At 44.0% G+C, this 22,146-nt stretch overlaps 1 protein-coding gene across 5 annotated transcripts in view; it reads left to right on the plus strand.

The window, feature by feature from the left end:
- Window positions 1-22,146, plus strand: part of ttc7b (tetratricopeptide repeat domain 7B) — a 408,001-nt gene that overhangs the window by 159,257 nt on the left and 226,598 nt on the right. For all 5 annotated transcript variants that reach the window (XR_011351037.1, XM_069915898.1, XM_069915899.1 and 2 more), the window contains exons 7-9: window positions 8,447-8,510; window positions 14,257-14,394; window positions 18,301-18,384. Coding sequence is in view for 4 of the 5 variants with exons in the window: in XM_069915898.1 (XP_069771999.1) it covers window positions 8,447-8,510; window positions 14,257-14,394; window positions 18,301-18,384 (286 nt within the window). In the remaining variant the exon portion in view is untranslated. The remainder of the gene's footprint in view (window positions 1-8,446; window positions 8,511-14,256; window positions 14,395-18,300; window positions 18,385-22,146) is intronic.

Raw genomic sequence — 22,146 nt, forward strand, 5'->3', positions numbered from 1 at the left:
GTCAATGGCCTCATGCACTGTCACTCCAAGGCCACCCGTACGTTGGAAGGACACCACCTAATATTGTGTCTTGATGCACTTCACCCAGACGGCATTGACATAAACTTCAACGGTTTCCATTAGGCCTCTCCTCCTCCCCCCTTCTCTCTCTCTTTCCCTATCCCTGTTTCCTTTGCTCCAGCTCTCCAACCCCTTCCCTCTTCAATCAGAGCTATCCCTTCCCCCAACACTTCCAAGCTTCTCTCTCTTCTGCCCTCCTACCCATATCTACTTCTTGCCTGTGCTCCTCCCCCTTCCCCTCCCCTCACCTTTTTATTCATGCGCCTGCCTGCAGTTTTCTTATACCTTGACAAATGGTTCAGGCCTGAAATGTTGGTTCTGTATCTTTACCATAAAGAACGTTATGTGACCTGCTGAATTTCTCCAGAACTCTTGTGTATTAAACTACAGTCACAGTGTGTGCAGACTTTCTTGTTTAACTTCACAGTTATGTTTATTGCGTGTAATTAGGTGGCATAGGTTTCAATGGCTGAAATTAACTCTTCTACCATGTTATAAATATTTTTTTATTTAAGGGCGAATGGTGAAATGTTCAAAGGGAACATTAGGGGGAAACCTTCATGCAAAGAGTGGTGAGAGTATGGAACGAGCTGCCAGCTGAAGTGGTGACTGCAGCTAGATTTTGACATTTAAGAAAAATTTGGAAGGGCACATGGATGGGAGGGATATGGTCTGATACAGGCCAGTGGGTCTAATTAATAGTTCAGCACAGACAGAATGGGCAGAAGACCCTGTTTCTACGCTGTTATTTCCTGACTTCTAGTAACAGTAACATTTCAAGCTCATGACTTTACATACAGAACAAAGAATGAGTTCATCATGCAGGGAATTAATAAATGTCAAAGGAACTGTTTCCAGCAGCTGCAGGGAACCAGATGTGACAGATGTAGGGTGCAGCAGAAGGAACCTTCTACTTTCCATGATGAGTCATGTGATGTGGAAAGTGTGCCAGAAAGGGCACTGGAAGTAAATTCATGTCTTCCCTTACGAAAGAGAATTGGATAAATACTTGGAAAAACATGGCCTGGAGAAGGAATAGGGAGGTAACAGGCCTTCTGTCAGTGGAATTCTGTGATGTTAATTATTTCCCACAACCTCCGAAACACCAAATGAAAATAGTATTGCATGGACCTTGACAAATTTCAAACTTCAATCACAACCAAAAATCTCCACTGGCTGTTAATGGAGCTCAGACAATTTGAAACCCATAAAGAGCTGATTGCTGACTTCAGGAAGGGAAAACCAGGGGTATATGATCCATGTCATTGGGGGATCATAGGTGGAGAGGGGGGGGGGGATAATTTAAGTTCTTGGGAATTATTATCTCCGTGGATCTTTTCTGGACCCAACACACTAATGACATCCTGAAGAAAGCACACCGACACTTCTACTTCATCAGGAGTTTGCAGAGATTTGGTACGACATCAGAAACCCTGGCAAATTTCTACAGAGGTGTGGTGGAAAGTGTGCTGAGCGACTGCATCTCAGTCTGGTGTGGGGACACCAATACCCCTGAGCGCAAAGCTGTGCAAAAAGGTAGTGGACACAGCGCAGGAAATCACAGGCAAAATCCACTCTACCCTCAAGAACATCTACGGGGTACGCTGCCATCGGAGAGCAGCAGGAATCATCAAGGTTCAAAACCACCCAGCACACACTCTGTTCTCGCTGCTGCCATCAGGAACGAGGTCTCGGTGCCACAAGACTCGCACCATCAGGTTCAGGAACAGCTGCTCCCCCTCCACCATCAGACTCCTCGATAACAAACTCAATCACGGACTCATTTACCCTTAAATCTGCACCTTATTGTTTTTTTTCTCCACTCTGTATTGCACAGTCAGTTTGTTTATATTTCATTTTTGATTACATGCACAGTTTCTCTTTGCACAACTAGGAAGTGGTAATTCTGCCGCGCCCACAGGATAAAGAATTTCAGGATTGTACATGATGTCCTCTGACAAATGAAACTGAGATCTGGGTGTAATAGAACACTTTTTAACTTTTATTAAATAACTTTTTGATTTCCTTGACCTCTCGGGATAATGCATTCAAAATAGAACGTGTGAGTGTTAAAAACCTGTCAGATTTTTGCTCCGTGAGGGAATTTTGGAGAACTGCCTGTTGGCTCTGATTGCATACATTTTCAGCTTGATAGCACAGAAAGGTTAGGAACTCAACTGTTTTTAAAATTATTGATGCTGTGTTCCTGGAGTACATCAGTCAGGCAAAGAAAAGTTTCACCAGTTTTAATTTACTGGTGGACCTAGGGACAAGAGGGACGCAGTCAAGGGTAATTGTCCAGTAGGAGTCAAGTTAGAACCATGAGATTAGGAGAGGCCATTCAATCCCTCAGATCTGTTGTGCAATTCAGCTCATTTCCTCGACTCAAGAGACTTTCCTTCTGACTCAGGATTAGATAAATCAAGAATTTGGAGACTTGCTTTCTCTGGCCCACGTACCAAGGAGATTAAAGATGTGTCTTAAATTATCACACCTCAGTATCTGGGAGTTTACATTTTCTGCTGACCAAGAGCTCAGCCTTCTTTTATGCACATCGGTTTAATTTTCTCCATTTCTGATGTGACCTTAAGAACCTGCAGCCTCCAATGCAAAGTCCTAAGAGTAGCCAAGATCTGTCCATGTAAGAGTTTGCAAAGCCAACTTTCTTTGCTCAAAGGGGAAAGGAGGCATGTGGGTGCATTTGAGGGAAAGTTTGGAAAGTACAGTAAGCAGCAGAGAGAATGGAATAAACGTGTATGGGAGAATGTTCAGGTTTATTGGAAGGCTTCAGATTGGCACCAGTCAACGTATTTCAGTTATGAATATTAGGTTCCAATTGCACTCTGAAGGAAGTTTTGTTATATGTAATCATGGATGTGGAGAGTAAGTTATGGATTCTAGACATTATCTTCAAGCGAGATGGTCCAGATCCCTCTGCAAGCTTTGAAAACCTTCCTTGCTGTCCACAATGCTTCTGATCTGAGTATTGTCTGCAAACTTGCTGATCCAATCACCACATTGATGTCCAGGTTGTGGATCTAGATGACAAGCTACACTGGTCCCAGCACCGATCCCTGCAGCAGACCACTAGTCACAGGCCTCCAGTCTGAGAAGCTATTGTCTACGGCCACTCACTGGCTTCTCCCACACAGCCCATGTTTTTGAATATTTTAATATGAGATTTCACATCCAAAGTACAGAGTACCTATGGATCGATGTTAAAATTCTCAAAGATACACTACACTTAAAATCACCAATGCCTGAAGAGGGCGCACAAAATCAGTGAACCAGTGCGGACTCGAAAGGCCAACGTGGCCTGTTTCCGCTCCATAAATGGTTATATAGTTATATGGAGATTTCAAAATAATTGTGGATTGATAGAATTTCAGATTTATTGTCAAGGTACCTGCATGACACAATATACAACCCTGAGATTCTTTTTACTGTGGGCCAGGCAGAATTACAGAATTGCAAAAAAAATAGAAAAGACGTCATCCAGTACCTAGTAAATGAGTGGCACATTAATTTGGTGGAATTTATATATGTAGTCAGTGTGGGTACATTTGAGGGAAAGTTGGGGAAGTATAGTAGGCAGCGGAGGCTGGGTCTCTCACTTTTGTTGTTTGCTGTGTTCACATCTTTAATTCAGATGCACTTTCCTTTTCTCTCAGATGCGCTCAGCTAACCCAGGATAGGTGTGCGACTGACAGACACATTACTGATGTTTCCCTATGTTCGTTCGTTCATGTTTAATTTTATTGTTAGAATACAAAAATGGCATTAACATATAACCCTGAGATTCTTTGTTCCTGTGGGCCAGGCAAAATTTCTCCTTCTCAGTAACTAAATTATGCATAAGAAGAAAAATGTAGACACAAGAGAGGAATGTAAACAAAGAAAGATACGTGAAGAAACTGACTGTGCAATACTGAAAAAAAAATAGATATCCGGTAATAACTAATGTTCAAAGTAAGAGTCCTTAAATGAGTCTCTGAATTTTGTTGTTGAGGAGTCTGATGGTAGAGGGGTAGCAGCTGTGGTGAAAACAATGCATGTGAATTATAGGATCTGCTCAGAGGATGGTGATGTTGCAAGGTTCATTTGTTAATGGGAAACGGTCCCCGTTAAAAAGGAGACGCAGAGGAAATGACCCTACAGGACAGTGGCCGCAGCAGCAGACCAGCGAGAGGGTCAGCAGCTGAAGGCCTCACGTAGGCTGTGGGCTGTGGGCAACTTGTGGTTGAAGGACCCACACAGGCTGCTGGAGTCTGGCCCATGGGAACCAGGTGGTGTATCTAGGGTATGGCAGGTTTGGCAACTTGAAGAGGGTTGCCACTGAACGGTTTGTATTAAAGTCAAACAAGCCATTCCTGGATAGTGAAAAAAGAATTTTCTTCAGCCCGGTGGTCTCCTTCACCTCCCCCCACCCCGGGCTCCCGGTGGTTCCCGCACCTCCCCCGATGACTAGAAGTGGCGCATGGAAGGAAGCACGATTAGCGTGGATGGAGGCCCGATTCGCAAAGACGGAGTCCGACCAACCCCTCCACCTGCTAGTGCCAACCCCCACCCACCAGCACCACCCCCCTCTCACCAGCCCCACCCCCCTCTCACCAGCCCCACTCTGGCCAGTGCCACTGGCCAGCGCCACCCCTCACCTGCCAGCGCTACCCCCATCATACAAAGAACACTCACCTCTACTCCATCCACCCTTCCTGTCCTCCCATTCGCTCTCAACCTATTAAAAAGCCAAAGCGAAATACAACATGGTGGCCACCAAGTCCTGGTCTTGCGAGACCATCTCATCATTGTTTATTTTGACGCAAGGAATGTAAAAGGTTGACCACCCCTGCCATAGGCACTATTTTCCGTAGATACGCCCCTGCATAACTGGGATTCGAGAAGATGTGGAGAACGAGAAGGGCTCCCGAAAGTCCTCGGGCACTGAAGGCTTCCTGATCGTATCAGAGGTTTGGATCTGGAGCTGGGATTTCCAACGGATCAATCAGGAGGCTGTGTTCCTCCAGAGACTGCAGGTGCGCTGGAGGTGAATCCATGGATACTCAGTGACTGACGGGAGGGACTCTCTTTTACTTCTCTTTCTCTTACTGTATGGAGCGCCGGGCAATACTAATGGCAACACTTTGAACATAATCTAATCCTAACCCTAACCTTTATGGCAGGGCTTGGCAATAGAAGAATCTTGAATTTTGTTCTGTGCTGACTGTTGAACTCCAGGCTTGAGTTTGTTGAGAAACCTTGTAGCTGGAGGGATAGAGCCTTTCATGATCAAGAAGCCCACCTATTACCTCCAGCCTGTGAGACCGTGCCCTCCCCCTCTACCATTTTGTTCGGCACCTGCCCGCATTTTGTTCATACTTTGATAAAGGGTTCAGCCCAAAACGTTGGTTCTGTATCTTTGTTTTTGCTATATATAGGATGGCTCATTCAGAGCCAGCTCTTCAGCGCTTGACGTCCTGCTTTGCGGAAACTGCCATAATGTTTGGCCTGGAAGTCAGCCTGAAGAAAACTGAGGTCCTCCATCAGCCAGCTCCCCACCATGACCACCAGCCCCCCCCCCCCACATCTCCATCGGGCACACAAAACTCAAAACGGTCAACCAGTTTACCTATCTCGGCTGCACCATTTCATCAGATGCAAGGATCGACAACGAGATAGACAACAGGCTCGCCAAGGCAAATAGCGCCTTTGGAAGACTACACAAAAGAGTCTGGAAAAAAAACTAACTGAAAAACCTCACAAAGATTAGCGTATACAGAGCCGTTGTCATACCCACACTCCTGTTCGGCTCCGAATCATGGGTCCTCTACCGGCATCACCTACGGCTCCTAGAACGCTTCCACCAGCGTTGTCTCCGCTCCATCCTCAACATTCATTGGAGCGACTTCATCCCTAACATCGAAGTACTCGAGATGGCAAAGGCCGACAGCATCGAATCCACGCTCATGAAGATCCAACTGCGCTGGGTAGGTCACGTCTCCAGAATGGAGGACCATCGCCTTCCCAAGATCATGTTATATGGCGAGCTCTCCACTGGCCACCGTGACAGAGGTGCACCAAAGAAGAGGTACAAGGACTGCCTAAAGAAATCTCTTGGTGCCTGCCACATTGACCACCGCCAGTGGGCTGATATCGCCTCAAACCGTGCATCTTGGCGCCTCACAGTTCGGCGGGCAGCAACCTCCTTTGAAGAAGACCGCAGAGCCCACCTCACTGACAAAAGACAAAGGAGGAAAAACCCAACACCCAACCCCAACCCACCAATTTTCCCCTGCAACCGCTGCAACCGTGTCTGCCTGTCCCGCATCGGACTTGTCAGCCACAAACGAGCCTGCAGCTGACGTGGACATTTACCCCTCCATAAATCTTCGTCCGCGAAGCCAAGCCAAAGAAAGAAGAAGATATAGGATACTGTTTGATCTGCTGAGTTTCTCTAGCATTGTGTTTTTACTTCAATCACAGTGACTGCAGATAAAGATCTACCTGATCTCGGCATATAAATGTGCACATATAGGTGGGGAAGGGGAGCTATATTCTTTTCTGTGGTCCAAACATTTGCCTGCACTTGCTGCCTGGATGCTTCAATACTACAGGATAGAGCCAAAACTGGAACCAAGATTGAACATAATGTTACGGGCCCAGGGGATCCCAAAACCCAGTAGCAGTAGCAATTCACCAAGACAAATGGTTACTTCAACAAAAGTTGCTTTTAATTATCTTTAAACATGAAAACAGGATCAAATTCTAACTTATTACTATTAACTTAACTTAACCTAACTTAATCCCCTTCTAATTCTAAGTGCACGTGTATGTAATGTGTGTGTAAGTGCAGAAAAGTTCTTTCGTTCACAGTCCAATCTCACTTCTCACTCCTCCAAGTTCACTGGTTGCAGGCAATTCTTAGACTGTGTACAGAATTTAACAAATATGAAGTTCACCAGGCTTTGGTGCTTGAAAGGTAAATGGTTACTGCTCAAAAAGGTTCTTGTCGGTTTTCAGAGAGATTTGTTGCTCGTTGGACACTCACAACTGATTCCTTCTGTTCAGGCACTTCAGGGTCTTGCTGAAGAAACTTGCGCCATCAGGGTTCTCCAGATGATAACCTCTTTCTTTCAGGTCACCACAGAGTTCCTTTTTGTTTTTCTTATTTCAAGTGAAACATTATGCAGCCAGACGTCTCCTCTTCCATGAACCACAAGGGCTTTGACCAGGCTGAACTAAGAACTCACAACCCCTCTTCAAAATGGGGTTTTTCCACAAGCTTGCCAGCTTGTCCTGTTCCAGTCCCAACTGCTGCTGCTGAACTGTAGAATTGAACTCTCTCTCTTCTCTCTCTCTCGCTCTCTCTCTCTCTCTCTCTCACACACACACACACACACACACACACACACACACACACACACACACACACACACACACACACACACACACACACACACACACACAGAAAAGCACCTGATCCTCTTAGAACTTCAGACTGCGGCACCGGACCCAATTTTCTGGCTTCATTTATCCATTACTCCACAGCATGTCCAATTAACACCTACTTAAAGGCGCCCGGAGCCTGGACTGTCTGGCTTTAGCAGAGTTTCAGCATTTTAAATGAGATCTGTTCTGAAGTGTTTGTTCCTGTGTGTGATCAAATAAAAAACTTGCCACAATTTATCTCCTTTAAAACATATCTATATACAATATAAAATATAGCATCATCTGTCACAATATGCACGGTTTCATTACAGTGAACTTCTGGTAGTGCGGAGAAATTACCATCAGTGGAAGTTCGTCCACCTGTCATCTTTTTATGCTCTCCCTGCCAACACTTTTCTATTGCAAGGACAGCCTGGTTTACTCGTTTTGAGAAGTCTTGAGCCTGTTTTTTTCTTGTCAGATTAGAAGGAAGAGCACCAAATTTTTAAACAGGTATTTTAATTTTAATTTTTGAAATTTTGACAAAAAGCATGAAAACAGGCCCTTTCAGCCAATGCCGGCCCTGCAACCCCTGCTATGCTTTGAACAGTGGAAGGAAACCAGATCACCCAGATGAAACCCACGCAGACAGAGGAAGAACGTACAAACTCCTTACAGACAGGAATTTCATGTTTGAACCCTTGGCCCAATCGTAATAGTGCTGCACTAACCGTGCCGTCCCTGCAACAATTAATTTTGTGGTGCAAGAAATATTAGCACTGAAACAAGATGCAAGTTCCTGTCTGACGTGTTTTGGCTCAAGTCCATACCAAGAGAAACTTCACTTCTCCCATCCTGAGAGAGTTTCACAAATTGCAATTCTAGATCCATTATGACAAGGTATTTAAAAACTACAAAGTGGAATTATGAATTTCATAATTGTATTCTCTTATTGTTCCAGCATTTTCTGTCCTCAAGAAAACACAGAAGAAGCTCTTTTGCTGTTGCTCATTAGTGAATCCATGGTAAGTGTGATGCTTTCTACAAGAGGAAAGTTCAGGGTGGTGACATTTAATGGAATTATAATTGTCCCAATAACAAAGCCTACCAGAGACATGAAAATGGAGAGAAATAACAGGTTAATAAATTCCGATTGTTCACTTTGACAGACATTGGATTTTATCAACAGGCTATTTAACACGCTAGGTATGATTTTTTATTGCTGATTCTATACTTGTACAGTTAACAAAGACTCTAGGTTCAGAATTATGCCAGTTCTCTTGCTACCTCCCTGCTTCCCTCCCTGTCAGCATAACTCACAATACAATCCCTCAACACTTCCATTCCTTATAGGTTGCCTCAAGGTCCCTCGACTCCTTTCTTGAGCAGTGACCTGACCAGTTCCCTCCCCACCACGAGCCTCCTTTTTCTGGTTGAACTCATTTGCACATTTGAATGGCTTCTCTTTCCACTTCATGTACTTCTTCCAAATCAAATTGGGCAGCACGGACTTGTGGGCCGAAATGGCCTGTTACCATGCTGTATGTGAAAGGTTAGCTATGGGGACCCACAGGTTGTGCCTGCTTCCTGCTGAGAGGGGGGGGAATGTGCCTTGTTTTGGTCCTGCAGGATCCAAAAAAATGGCAGCGCTGCCAGAGCTGCTGCAACAGCATGGCCACCGCTGGTGCGAACCCATGGAGAGCGGGAACCGGAGATGCAGTCCTCCCCTGCAAGGTCGATAAGCCCAGTCCAACAGCCATCAGTACCATACAGGCTTTAAAAGGGCTGTAGAAGGAGCTGATGGTGGTCTATTTTAAAATACTGCAACCATGGGGTTTGGGCCCAAGATAATGGTGGTTATAGTTGGCAGCGGCCATGAGGGGTTGCAGACTCCAGGGAAGCAGAGGACTGGCACGGGGCATCAGAAAATGGGGAGTCCATCCTCTTTCCCCTCCCCCCTACCCCCCGTTTGTGAAGGGGAAGGAGAGGAGACAATCCATGGGACAGTGATCATGGTGGTGGCAGACCGGCGAGTGGCTCTGAGGCTGAAGAATACACGGACAGTTGGTGACTCGAGGCAAAGAACCCACACAGGCTGCGGTCTGCTGCTGACTGTGGTCAAGGGACTCACAGTGGACTGCTGGAGACTGCCTCGTTACTGACTGACAGGGTATCAGGTATCAGAACCGAGATGCGTCAGGGTGCCAAGAGCACTGAGGGCTTCCTGATTGGGTCAGAGGTTTGTTTCTGGAGCTCAGTTGCCAAAGGTTTGGACTGATGGCTGTGTAGCTGCACTGGAGCACTGGAGGTGAATCCACAGACATTCAGTGTCTCTGGGGCACTTTCTTTGCTTCTCTTTCTGACTGTAAGGGGCACCTGGCAATTTCTGCTGATGGTGAATCTTTGGAAATTTCATGGAATATTATTTTTCATATTTTATTACATGACAATAAAAGAAACTGAATCTCGAATTTTGCTCTTTTTCCAGTCTGGTCCTGTGTCATGTTCTGCTACATGGAACTCAGTTTTGTCACCTCTGACATTTTCTATCCAGTTCTAACTTACATCTGCTCTATCCCTGGCTTTTCCCTTTCTTGACCTCTCTGTCTGCATTGAAGGTGACCAGGTATCCACTACTTTAACTGCGCTGCCTCCCACCGTAATTCCTGTGAGATCTCCATCCATTCTTCCACTCTGAAGACCTCCATTACTTAATTTCTGTTTATCGTTTTCCATGTGCAACGCCCATTCCAGACCAGAGCTTGAGGTGTGAATGGAAGAGGGAAGAAAGTGCTTTGTGGCAAATGACTTGGGGGCATAGGTTTAAGGTCAGAGAAAAATGTAAAGAGGCAGGCTTTTCATGGAATGGTGGGTATGTGGAATGAGGAGATGGTAAAGGTGGGTGCAATTACAATATTTAAAGGACATTTGGACATTGCCATGTGTCCCAAGATTCAATGAAAAGCTTTGTTTTGTGTGCTTTCCAGGCAAGTCAACCCGTACTTAGTTGCAGCAGGTCGTAAGGCTATAGATAAAAGTACAGATAAACAGTTCAGTGACACCATCTCTTACCGAAGCAGTCTGATGCTGTTGTGGTCTGACACTCTGACCTCTACCTTGATGAGGCCAGACAACAGCTCTCAGACACCTCCTCTTACTTGCACCTTGAACAGGACCCCACCAATAAGCCTCAAGCCACCATCTCTCTCACTATCTCTGACCACTTCCAGTCATCTCCCTCCCATGGCCTCTAACCTCATTGTTTCCCAACCTTGCACTGCCTGGTTCTATCTTCTACCTAAAATCCACAAATCCAATTGACCTGGTAGACCCATTCTTTCTACATGCTCCTACCCCACTGAACTGATATCATCTTACCTCAATTGCATTTTTCCCCCTCAGGTCCAGACCCTCCCTACCTAATCTGCGATACCTCACATACCCTCCATCCATCTCTTCAACAACTTCCAGTTCCCTGAACTCAACCACCTCATTTTCACCATAGGCACTCAATCTCAAATACGCTCCATTCCACATAGCAAAGGTCTCAAAACCCTTTGTTGCTTTATCAAAAGGAAACTCAAAAGTCCATTTCCTCCACTACCTCTTCTGTCTGACAGAACTTGTTCTTACCTTCAATATCTTCTTTGATTTATCCCACTGCCTCTAATCAAAGGAACAGCCTTGGATACCTGCGTGAGTCCCAGCTATGCCTGCCTTTTTGTTGGCAACATGGAGTCATCCATGCTACAAGCCTACACAGGCAAGGCTCCTCAACTCTTCCTCTGCTTCATTAACAACTACATTGATGTTGGCTATCCATCCATGATGAGCTTGTCAACTTTAACCACTTTGCTGCTAATCTTCTATTCAACCACAAATTCACTTGGTCCATCTCTGACAACATTCTCCCCTTTTCTGATCTCTCTGTCTGCATCTCAGGACACAAGCTCATGATTCCATTCCTTTCCTGCAATTCCTCCATCTCCATCGCATCTGCTCCCAGGATGAGGTCTTCCAATCCAGATCATCCGAGATGTCCTCCTTCTTCAAAAAACACTGCTTCCCTTCTACTACCATCAACTTCAGCCCTTACCCACAACACCTCCATTTTCCGCACATCTGCCCTGGCCCTCTCAGCTCCCACCCCACCAGCATCTGCATCCACAGTTAGTCAACTTGGCCAGCAAGGGTAAGTTGGGCTGAAAAGAGCCTGTTTCTGTGCTGTATGATCTGTGATCATAGGAAGTTTGGTGTTTGAAAACTTGAATGTGCTTTTTCTCAATTTCCTTCAACTTTTTACTGTTCAAAGTTGTAGGCTGATATATGTTTACTATGGGTTGGAAATACACTGATGTAAATGCTCTTGTTGAAACTGTTTAAAATGTCTTCAGCCGATGCACAGTATGAATTGTCTTGATGTGGATTGTAATTTTCCTACCGGCATGTTTCTTGCTCTTTACTACGCAGGTTAACTGTGGAAACCAGTCACTTTAGAGATCCCCTTGCTGTTTGTTTAAGGTGTAAATGATGTTCAGAGTTGGTGCATTATTCAGGATTAATGAAGGTCACATCTTCCATCCAAACATTAAACTCATTAATCCTTTCCTCCCAGCTTCATTCAGTCCTGACCTCCTGAGGAACACTTACATACACCTCCACACAAATTGATGTGGACACATTTTCCTGTGGTGTTCGTTTCTGAAGTTCAGCCACAAACTGCTTATAAAATTGTCTGCTACTTTTAGCTCACCTGTTTTTAGAAGCATGATGCAAAGTCTTTCAGTAAATTCAGTTCCCCATGAATCCTCTGAGGGCACCTGATGTCTCACAGATGGTGAAGATGAGTGAAGATCAGAAGCTTGCAAGTTCTTGAATGGGGCAACAAAGAGGAAATTCTCATCTTCCTGACCCTGAGTGATTGTGTCATTTCTCCAGAATCCTGCAGCCCTGGTGGTAAATTGAGAACATGTGAGAACAGGGTGGTGACCCATGCACTTTCCTCAGTTCACTTTGTTTATCACATTATGAACCGAGAGAGGGTGGAAAAACTTAGTTTGGCGTGCTCTCTTGGCCACACAAAAGAAGTCGACATGCTCCAGTGCCATTTTTGGTTTACATTTTCACAAATAAACACACAGTTAAAACAAATTAACGAGATGAATGATGACAATTAGTCAAACTGGGATTCAGGTTTATTATCACCTGACTGAATAGAGACAACCATACAAAACAACATTTCTGCGCACACACACACACACACAACATAATAATCATACATATTCAAAAAAATAATTTAAAATAATCCTGGGAGTCCTGATTTTAATGCTCGTGTACCTCCTTCCTGATGGTAGTGGGTCACAATTACTGTGTGCTGGACGGAAACTGTCCTCAATAATTCTTTAAGCCGTATTTAAGCCGCATTTCCAGATAACGTCGCAACAGTCATTCACAGCGGCTCCCTACCATACAAGGAGGTGCTGGGTCAGCATTAGTGTCGCTGGGTGACTGAGGGGGGGGTCAGAGGGTGGGCCAGTTCCTATAATATTCACGGCATCCACAAGTCAGAGAGACAAAGATTCAGATTACACATTCATTGACAGAGTGTATACATAATACCACATACAACCCTGAGATTCTTTTTTCTGTAGGCGAGGCAGAATTACCTCTTAATGGTAGAATTTTTAAAAACTACACAGCATATACATATCAACAAACAACAAGCTGTAAACAGATAATGAATGTAAACTGTGCAATACAGAAAGAATTTAAAAAATCAATAAGTGCACAATTTAGAGTCCTTAAGGTGAGTCTCTGATTGAGTTTGTCGTTGAGGAGTCTGATGGTGGAGGGGTAGCAGTTGTTCCTGAACCTGGTGGTGCGAGTCTTGTGGCCCCTAGACCTCTTTCCTGATGGCAGCGGCAAGAACAGAGAGTGTGCTGGGTGGTGAGGGTCCTTGATGATTGCTGCTGCGTTCCCTGTAGATGTTCTCGATAGTGAGGAGGGTGTTTCTTCTGATGTCCTGGTCTGTGTCCGCTATCTTTTGGAGGGCTTTACACTTAAACAGATGAGTAACTAGGAGGCAACTTGACTTGAAGACAATAAGATGGAGGAGCAAAATAGGCCACTCAGCCCATCAAGGTCACTCTCTCATTCCATCTTGATCTGATCCACTCAGTCCCACTCTCCTGCCCTCTCCCCATAACCTTTGATATTCTGACTAATCAGATATCAATCTCTCTCTTAAATGCACCCAACATCCTGGGCCCTACAGTTGAATGCGGCAGCAAATTCCAGAGGTTCACCACTCTGTTGCTCAAGAAATTCCTCCGCATCTTCCAAGTGCCCTTCAATCCTTAAGTTGTGCCCTCTTGTCCTAGACTCCCCACCATGGGAAACAACTTTGCCAGATTTACTCTGTCCAGGCTCTTCAACATTCAAAATGCTTCTATGAGGTTCTCTCCGCCCCCACCCCCCATCTTCAGAACTCCAAAGAGGGCAGTCCAAGAGTCGACAAACGTTCATCGTTTGCTAATCCCTTCATTCCAGAAATCATTCAGTGAGTCTTCTCTGAATCCTCTCCAATGCCAGCGCTTCCTTCCTTAAATAAGGAGCCCAAAACTGTACTCCATAACCTGTGAGCCTCAGCAGTGCCTTCTAAAGCCTCAACATCGCATCTGTTGTTGAGATTGTTTTGTCTTTCACAGCGAAAAGAATCATAAAATGGCTGAAAGAATTGACCTTTGACAACTCCATATTTGTGTTTTTCAGGCGAATAGAGATGCAGTGCTGAGTAGGATTCCAGAACACAATAACGATCGGGTTATCAGCTTACAGAGTGCCTCTATTGTTTATGATCTGCTCACAATAGCACTGGGAAGACGAGAGCAGTATGAAATGCTGTCAGAGGTGAGTCCAACCTCAAAAGCCAATCCATTGTAAGTTTCCTTTCTGTCCGATATTATCTATCCTCACATTTTAGTCCTCTTACACTCAGTGCATCTGATTGGCTCTACCTTTTGCTGGGTCTGGACAACTTAAGTTATAAGGAGAAATTCAATAGCTGGTACAAAAGACACGCTGCTGGAGAAACTCAGGTCAAGTGGCATTTGTTGATGGGGGGACTTGTCGACATTTCAGGTTTAAACCCTGAGGAGAGGGCAGATAGAGGGGCGAGGAGATGATGACTGAGACAGAAGCCAGGAGGTGATCAGGGGACTGAGGAGAGGTGCAGATAAATAGAGCCAGAAGAGGTTTGGAAGATAAGAGACAGGAGAGTTACACCGAGACTCCAGATGCTGGAATCTTGAGCAAACCATGAGTTGCTGGAGGAACTCAGTGGGTCAGGGATTATCTATGGGTAATATTGGTCAATGTTTTGGGTTAAACAAGAAAAGCTGCAGATGCCGGGGTTGAATGCAGTACACAAACGTGCTGACTAAACTCAGGAAGCTCTACTATTTTCAGTAAAATCCCTGTTATCATGGAAAATAAATTGATAAAAAATATGGAAGTTTAAAATTGCCCCCCTCCCCCCCGCCACTCCAGCAGTTAATTCACCAATCACGCAACACACAATCTCAAGCAACTGGCAAGTTCACTTATAGTATCTACCAATGCCCATAGTTGCCAGATACCAGGGGTTTTACTGTATTAAACAATATTTATTTATGACTCTACTATTTATAAAACAATATTTATTAATTCATTTTTATACATGTACATCTGTCCTGCATATGTATTGCTTGTCTATACACTTGTCATGTCTGGTTGTGTGTTTGCATGTTTTGCACTGAGGACCAGAGAACCCTGTTTCATCAGGTTGATCTTGAGGTTACACACCATCCATAGAGAATAAAGGGTAACCAACATTTCGGGTCTGGTATACCTCATCAAGGGCCCCAGCCCAAATGTTGGTTGCCCATCACATGAGTACTGCATGTTCTGTTGAGTTTCTCCAGCATGTTTGCCTATTGCAAAATTTTGGATTAGTCTTGATAAAGGGTCCTGACCCGTTCCATGGACTGACCGTTTCTACTCCTGGACGTTGCCTGACCCGTTCCATGGACTGACCGTTTCTACTCCTGGACGCTCTCTGACCCCTTGAGTTCCTTCAGCAGCTCAGAGCCAAGAAGGTGATAGTGGAAACAGGCAAGAAGGAGAAAAAGGGGCAGATAGAGCCAGGGAGAGGGGGATGAAGGTGCTGGAGAGAGTAGAGGAAAACAAAGGCTGGAATCTGATCTTTAAAGAGGAACCAAGAAGGGATAGATAGTGGGCAAGTGGAACCAGATGGGCGAGGGAATCTCAAAGGCTCCTTTTATTGCCTGTGATGTATTAATACATTAAAAATGTAACATACATGATAGACTTCAATTTTTGTCTGCTGTTGCCATGATTATTGCTTGGTGCCCCTAACAATAGGAGAAAGAGAAGCAATACACTGTCCCTCCAGAGTCACTGTTTGTCTATGGATTGCACTTTGGAAGAGTGAATCAGGGTAGTAAATACTTAGCCATTGAGGATTGCAGAGATGCAAGGAGATCTGGGAATATGTATACATTGTTCCCTGAAGGTGGTGTCACATGTGGACAGAGTTGTAAAGAAATGTTCTGGGAGAGTAGGTTAATGGGGTGTGTATTGGGTGGCATGGACTCGTGGGCTGTAATGGTCTGTTACCATGCTGTAGGTCTAAATTAAATTAAATTAAAATCTTAGCCTTTATAAATAAAAGTATTGAGTATAGAAGTTGGGATGTTATGTTGAAGTTATTCAAGTCATTGGTGAGACCACACAATATTGTGTGCAGTTCTGGTCGCCCAGCAGCAGGAAACATATCAATAAGATTGAAAGAGTGCAGAGAAGATTTACTAAGATGTGGCCGGGTTTTCAGGAGTTGAGTTGCAAGGAAAGATTAAATAGGTTAGGACTCTACTCCTTGGAACGAAGAATGATGAGGGGAGACTTGATAGAGATTTATGAGGGATAAATGTGAGTAGGATGTTTCCACTTAGATTGGGGGAGATAAATACGAGAGGTCGTAGCTTTAGGCTGAAAGGGGAGAGGGGAAACTTTAGGGGAAAGCATTTCACTCAGAGAGTGATGGGTGTGTGGAATGAGCTGCCATCTGATGTAGTGAATGCAGATTCAATCTTGAGTTTTAAAAATAAATTGGATAAATACATGGATAGGAGAGGTCTGGAGGTTTTATGGAATGAGAATAGGTCAGTGGAACTAGCTACTTTTATTGGTTGGCACGGACCAGAAAGGTCAAATGGCTTGTTTTTCTGTGCTGTAATGTTCATGGTTATTGTGATTAAATGTCCCTTTGCATAGGGGAAGATAGTTAATTACAGGGCTGATTTGAAATGAGGGACTGATGGGATTGCATTGCTAGGCATGAGAATGGACACAATATGTAAATAAGCAGAGACCAAAGCAAGAAAATGGGAAAATCTCAGATTGGCAGCTTGGTTGACATGGGCAAGTGGGGCTGAAGGGCCTGTTTTCTTCCTGTATAATTTGATGACTTGCAACATTGATGTTAGATCAAAGAATAATGAGTGCAATAGATTAAAGAGATCAGATGTAACCAGATATCTGGTTCCTATTTGAGAATAAGTTCCAACTTGAACTGTTCAGAACAGGAAGTGTAATTGCAAGTGGCATCATGGGAGCCAGGTGTCCGGACCGGGATTTGAGAGGATGCAGAGGGCTCCCGAAAAGCCCTGGTGTGGGAGAAGTTTTGTGAAGAAAGAATTGACACTGTCACTAATATAATTGGCAGGTAGCTCATCTCAATACAGCATCTCTTCAGCAAGACATTATTAAGAAGCTAAGTTGTGTCCTTACCTGTAGTCAAGGATGCCAACAGTTTATTGATGCATTCTTCTTCAATTTAGACAAAACTAAGCTTTTAAAAGACAAAAATTGTAATAAAGGGTTTATTCCATGATGATATCCTATTTTCTGTAGCAGCTTGTTTGTCTCCATACATACACGTGGTTGTAGAAGTAGATTTTGGAGTTGCTAAGCAGTGGAGACTGCCATCTACTCTCTATGATATGTCACATGAAATAAAGTTTGTGAAACAATACTTGAGGTCTCCAATCGGTTAATTCTGTTGACACATGGGTGCTGAAGCCTTGCTCGTCATGTTGGAGGTTTGGATCTGGTTCTGTTTGCTGATGGTTTGAACTGAATTGGAGTCTTGTGTGACTGCAGAGGCTCCGGGAGCACTGGAGGCAAATCCATGGGCACAGTGACTCTGGGGGGGACTCTCTTTTGCTTCTCTTTCTCTGACTGTAAGGAGTGCTGGGCAGTACTAATGCTAATGGTGTATCTTTGTCTGGTGTATAGCGGACCAAAGGAAGTTTCAAGTAAAATTACATTTCTATTTTATTACATGACAAAACATAGTATCTGAGTATCTCATCTGATCTGATCTCTGTTCTCAATTGTTGGTGTGAGATTTATCCACTCCGATTTAAAACCAGGGGAGCTACCCTGTGAAACGCATTCAGAAGTTTCCACGATGTTAAAGGTACAGTAGCAATGGGAATATTTTTTATTGTTGTTCACTGACGATCATTGGTGAGGGAGGTGTTTTGCTGCTTCTGGGGATGTCAGGAGCACATCAGACCTTCATTCTCACAAACCAGACCTCCTTTGTTTTGACCTCAGCTCTATGTTTGCATTTCATTCGTTCCCTTCCGTTTCCTCAAGTTTCCCATCACAAGGGGAAACATTGCATCACGTAAGGCAAGATTGGTGACAGACGTTTGAAATCAAGGTGTTCTAAATATTTTTCACTTCCAGTGCTTGGAGCGAGCCATGAAGTTTACATTTGAGGAGTTTCATCTTTGGTACCAATTTGCATTGTCTCTGATGGCTGCTGGCAAGGTGAGTAGCAATGACATAAGCGTGAGGTCTGCAACACAGTTCCAATCGATTCAAGTTAAGTTGCAATTGTCAAAACCATTTGCCAATTTAGTTGAAGCTCATCTGTGTGTGAGAAATTGCCATTTTATCAGGTTCTGGCTTTCAGTTGAGACTTTTTCTGCAATCTTAGATGAAGGGGTTTATCTGGTAACCATCATTGCCCTTCAATTCACTGAAGTAACATAGTTAATATAGTCATATATCTCAGTGCTAATCATGGCAGTTTAGCACATAGAACAGAACAGTACAGGAACAGGTCAATCAGCCTAGAATGACTGTACCAAACATGCCAGATGTAGTTTCTTATTGCTTACAGATTAGACTTATCCCTCTACGTTCTAAGAAGTCTGAGGAGATTCAGCATATCATTGAATACACTTATCAAACTTCAACCGGGGTGCTCTGGAAAGTGTACTGACTGGTTGCATCACAGCCTGGTCTTGAAACTCAGGTGCCCAGGAATGCAGAGAGTGGCAAACCTTGCCAATTCCATCACGGGCACTGATCTCCCATTAATTGAAGAAAGCCTCAAGAAAGCAGCTTCCAAGTTCTCTTCATGTCTGCGTGGTTTTCCCCGGGGCCTCTGGTTTCCTCCCACCAGTCAAAAAAAACATATCAGGATATAGGTCAATTGGGTGCAATTAGGTGACATGAGATCGTAGGCCGAAATGGCTTGTAATCGTGCTGTATGTACAGTATGTATGTATGGATAAAGGACCCCTGTACCTGTAGTTGTGCTCCCTTCTCACTGCTACCTTCAGGCAGAAGGTGCAGAAGCCTGAGGTCCAACATCTCGAGGTTCAAGAACAGTACCACCAGGTTCAGGAACAGTTGCTCCCCCTCCACCCTCAGACTCCTCAACAACAAACTCAATCATTTAAGACTCTTGCTTGCACATTATTTATTACGGAATTTTTTTCTGTATTGAACTTTGAGTTTCTATCCAGCCTTCTCTTACTACCCTGACCATTGCTACTTCAGGACCTTCAAAGAACTCTCTACATTTTTGTAACATTGCTTATATTTTATACTAACTGCATTGTGAATATTTAGAACATGGAACATTACAGTACAATACAGGTGCTTTGACCCACAATGTTGTGCTGACCTATAAACCTATTCCACACCAGTCTAACCTTCCCCTCCCTCACAATCCATAATCCTCCATTTTTCTTGCACCCATGTGGCTGTCTCAAGTCTTTTAAATGTCCCTATTGTACCAGCCTCCACCACCAACCATGGCACCCACCACTCTCTGACATCTCCCCTAAACTTCCCTTCACTCACCTTAAATGATGTCCTCTGGTGTTAGCCATTGATGCCCTGGTTAAAAAAGGCTATATCTATGCCTCTCATAATCTTAGATACTTCTATTAAGCCACCTCTCATTCTCTATCGCTACAAGGAGAAACCTTTCTTCTTAAGGTACATTCCCTAATCCAGGCAGCATCCTCGTACATCTCCTCTGCAGCTTCTCCAAAGTTTCCACATCCTTACTATAATAAGATGTCCGGAATTAAACACAATTCTCTGTGTGGTCTAACTAGAGTTTTAAAGAGCTGCAACATTTCCTCATGGTTCTTGAACTCAGTCCCCTGACTAACGAAGGGAAGCATGCATATGCCTTTAAAACCACCCTATCAACTTATGTGGCAATCTTGAGAGATCTGTGGACCTGGACTCCAAGATCTCTTGGTTCCTCCACGCTGTAAAGAATTCTGCCATTAACCACATATTCTGCCCTCAAGTTCTACCTTCCAAAGTTTATCACTTAATACTTCTCTGGATTGAACTCCGTTTGCCACTTCTCTGCCTAACTCTGCATCCTGTCATAATTTGAAGGGTTTAAAATATTTCAAAAAATATTACTGGGCAACCCAGGCAGAGTTTATCGTCTCACTCTTTGAGGGAGGGGGACCCCTTTCACGGGCACAAATTGGACTACATGCAGTAGGTGAAAAGATAGCAGGAGAATTCATATACAAGTGGGACACCAAATTATTCTCAAAGAAAATGGATAACCCCATATTAAAGGAGGTACTTAAGACATGGAAGAGAATAAAGCAGTGTATTGGATGGAAGGTGAGGATATCTCTCAAAACACCTTTGACCCAGAATAATTTAATACCCTTGATCCTGGATACCTGGTGCCAAAAAGGGATCAGGTGTATCAAGGATTGTTACAAGCAAAGGCAGCTCGTCATTTCATCAATTGAGGAATGAATATGATTTGTCTAATAGAACATTCTTCTGCTATCTGCAACTATGATCTTTTTTAAGGGATAAATTGGGCCATCTATGACCCTGCCCATGTGTAGTGACATAGAGATTCTAATTCAACAGGGGAATTTGTGTAAATTTATCTCTAAGATGTATTACATATTCCAAAGTGAGGCCCCGAAATTGGGCTTACGCAGGTGGAGGGAGCGATGGGAGTCAGACTTAGACACAACAATCAATGAAGAGAGGTGGCAAGACCTGTGTATGGACAGCATGTCTGGAGTCAACAATACCAGATACAGGATGGTGCAACTTTAAGAGACAACAAGGGGTTACAAAGCGGGTAATAAGAAGTGGGAAAAAGGATTATGAAAGTAAATTGGCACAAAATATGAAAACAGAAAGCAAAACATTTTATAAATATATAAAACGTAAGAGGGTGGCCAGAGTTAACATAGGACCCTTAGAGGATGAGAAAAGAAAACTGGTAGCAAAACATGAGGAAATGGCCGAGGCATTGAACAAATATTTTGTGTCAGTCTTCACAGTGGAAGACATGTCCAGCATGCCCAAGTGCGGAGTTAAGGATGCGAATGTTGGGGAGGGCCTTGATAAAATAGTTGTTACAAAGGAAGTAGTGATGGAGAAACTAATGGGACTAAAGCCAGACAAATCACCTGGTCCTGATGATATGCATCCAAGGGTTCTGAAGGAAATGGCAGAAGTTATAGTTGATGCATTGGTGGTCATAGACCAAAATTCCTTGGATTCTGGGCAGGTCCCGGCAGACTGGAAGACAACAAATGTCACGCCTCTTTTTAAGAAGGGATGTAGGCAGAAGACTGGAAATTATTGGCCAATTAGCTTGACGTCTGTAGTTGGAAAAATGCTTGAAGCCATCATTAAAGATGAAATAGTAAAACTTTTGGAACATAAGGGTTCAATCAGGCAGACGCAGCATGGTTTTAGAAAGGGAAGATCTTGTTTGATCTTGGGTAAATATGGGGAATATAGAGATTACAAAAGGTGTAGTTTTAAGGCTTTTGAAGAATATAAAGGTGGATAAGTCTCCAGGACCAGACGGGATCTTCCCCAGGACATTGAGAGAAGTGAAGGAGGAAATAGCAGAGGCTCTGGCGGTAATTTTTCGAATGTCATTAGATATGGGGATAGTGCCGGAGGATTGGCGCATTGCGCATGTGGTTCCGTTATTTAAAAAGGGTTCAAGGAGGAAGCCTGGCAACTATCGGCCTGTAAGTTTGACGTCTGTGGTAGGTAAATTAATGGAGAAAATTCTTAGAGATAGTACTTATAAACATCTGGATAGACAGGGTCTGATCAGGAGTACTCAACATGGATTTGTGGGAGGAAGGTCATGTTTGACCAATCTGATTGAATTTTTTGAAGAGGTGACTAGGAATGTGGATGAGGGTAGCGCAGTGGATGTTGTCTATATGGACTTCAGTAAGGCCTTCGATAAGGTACCACATGGAAGGTTAGTTA

Source organism: Narcine bancroftii, chromosome 2 (genome assembly GCF_036971445.1).
Source record: "Narcine bancroftii isolate sNarBan1 chromosome 2, sNarBan1.hap1, whole genome shotgun sequence".
Classification (NCBI taxonomy): domain Eukaryota; kingdom Metazoa; phylum Chordata; class Chondrichthyes; order Torpediniformes; family Narcinidae; genus Narcine; species Narcine bancroftii.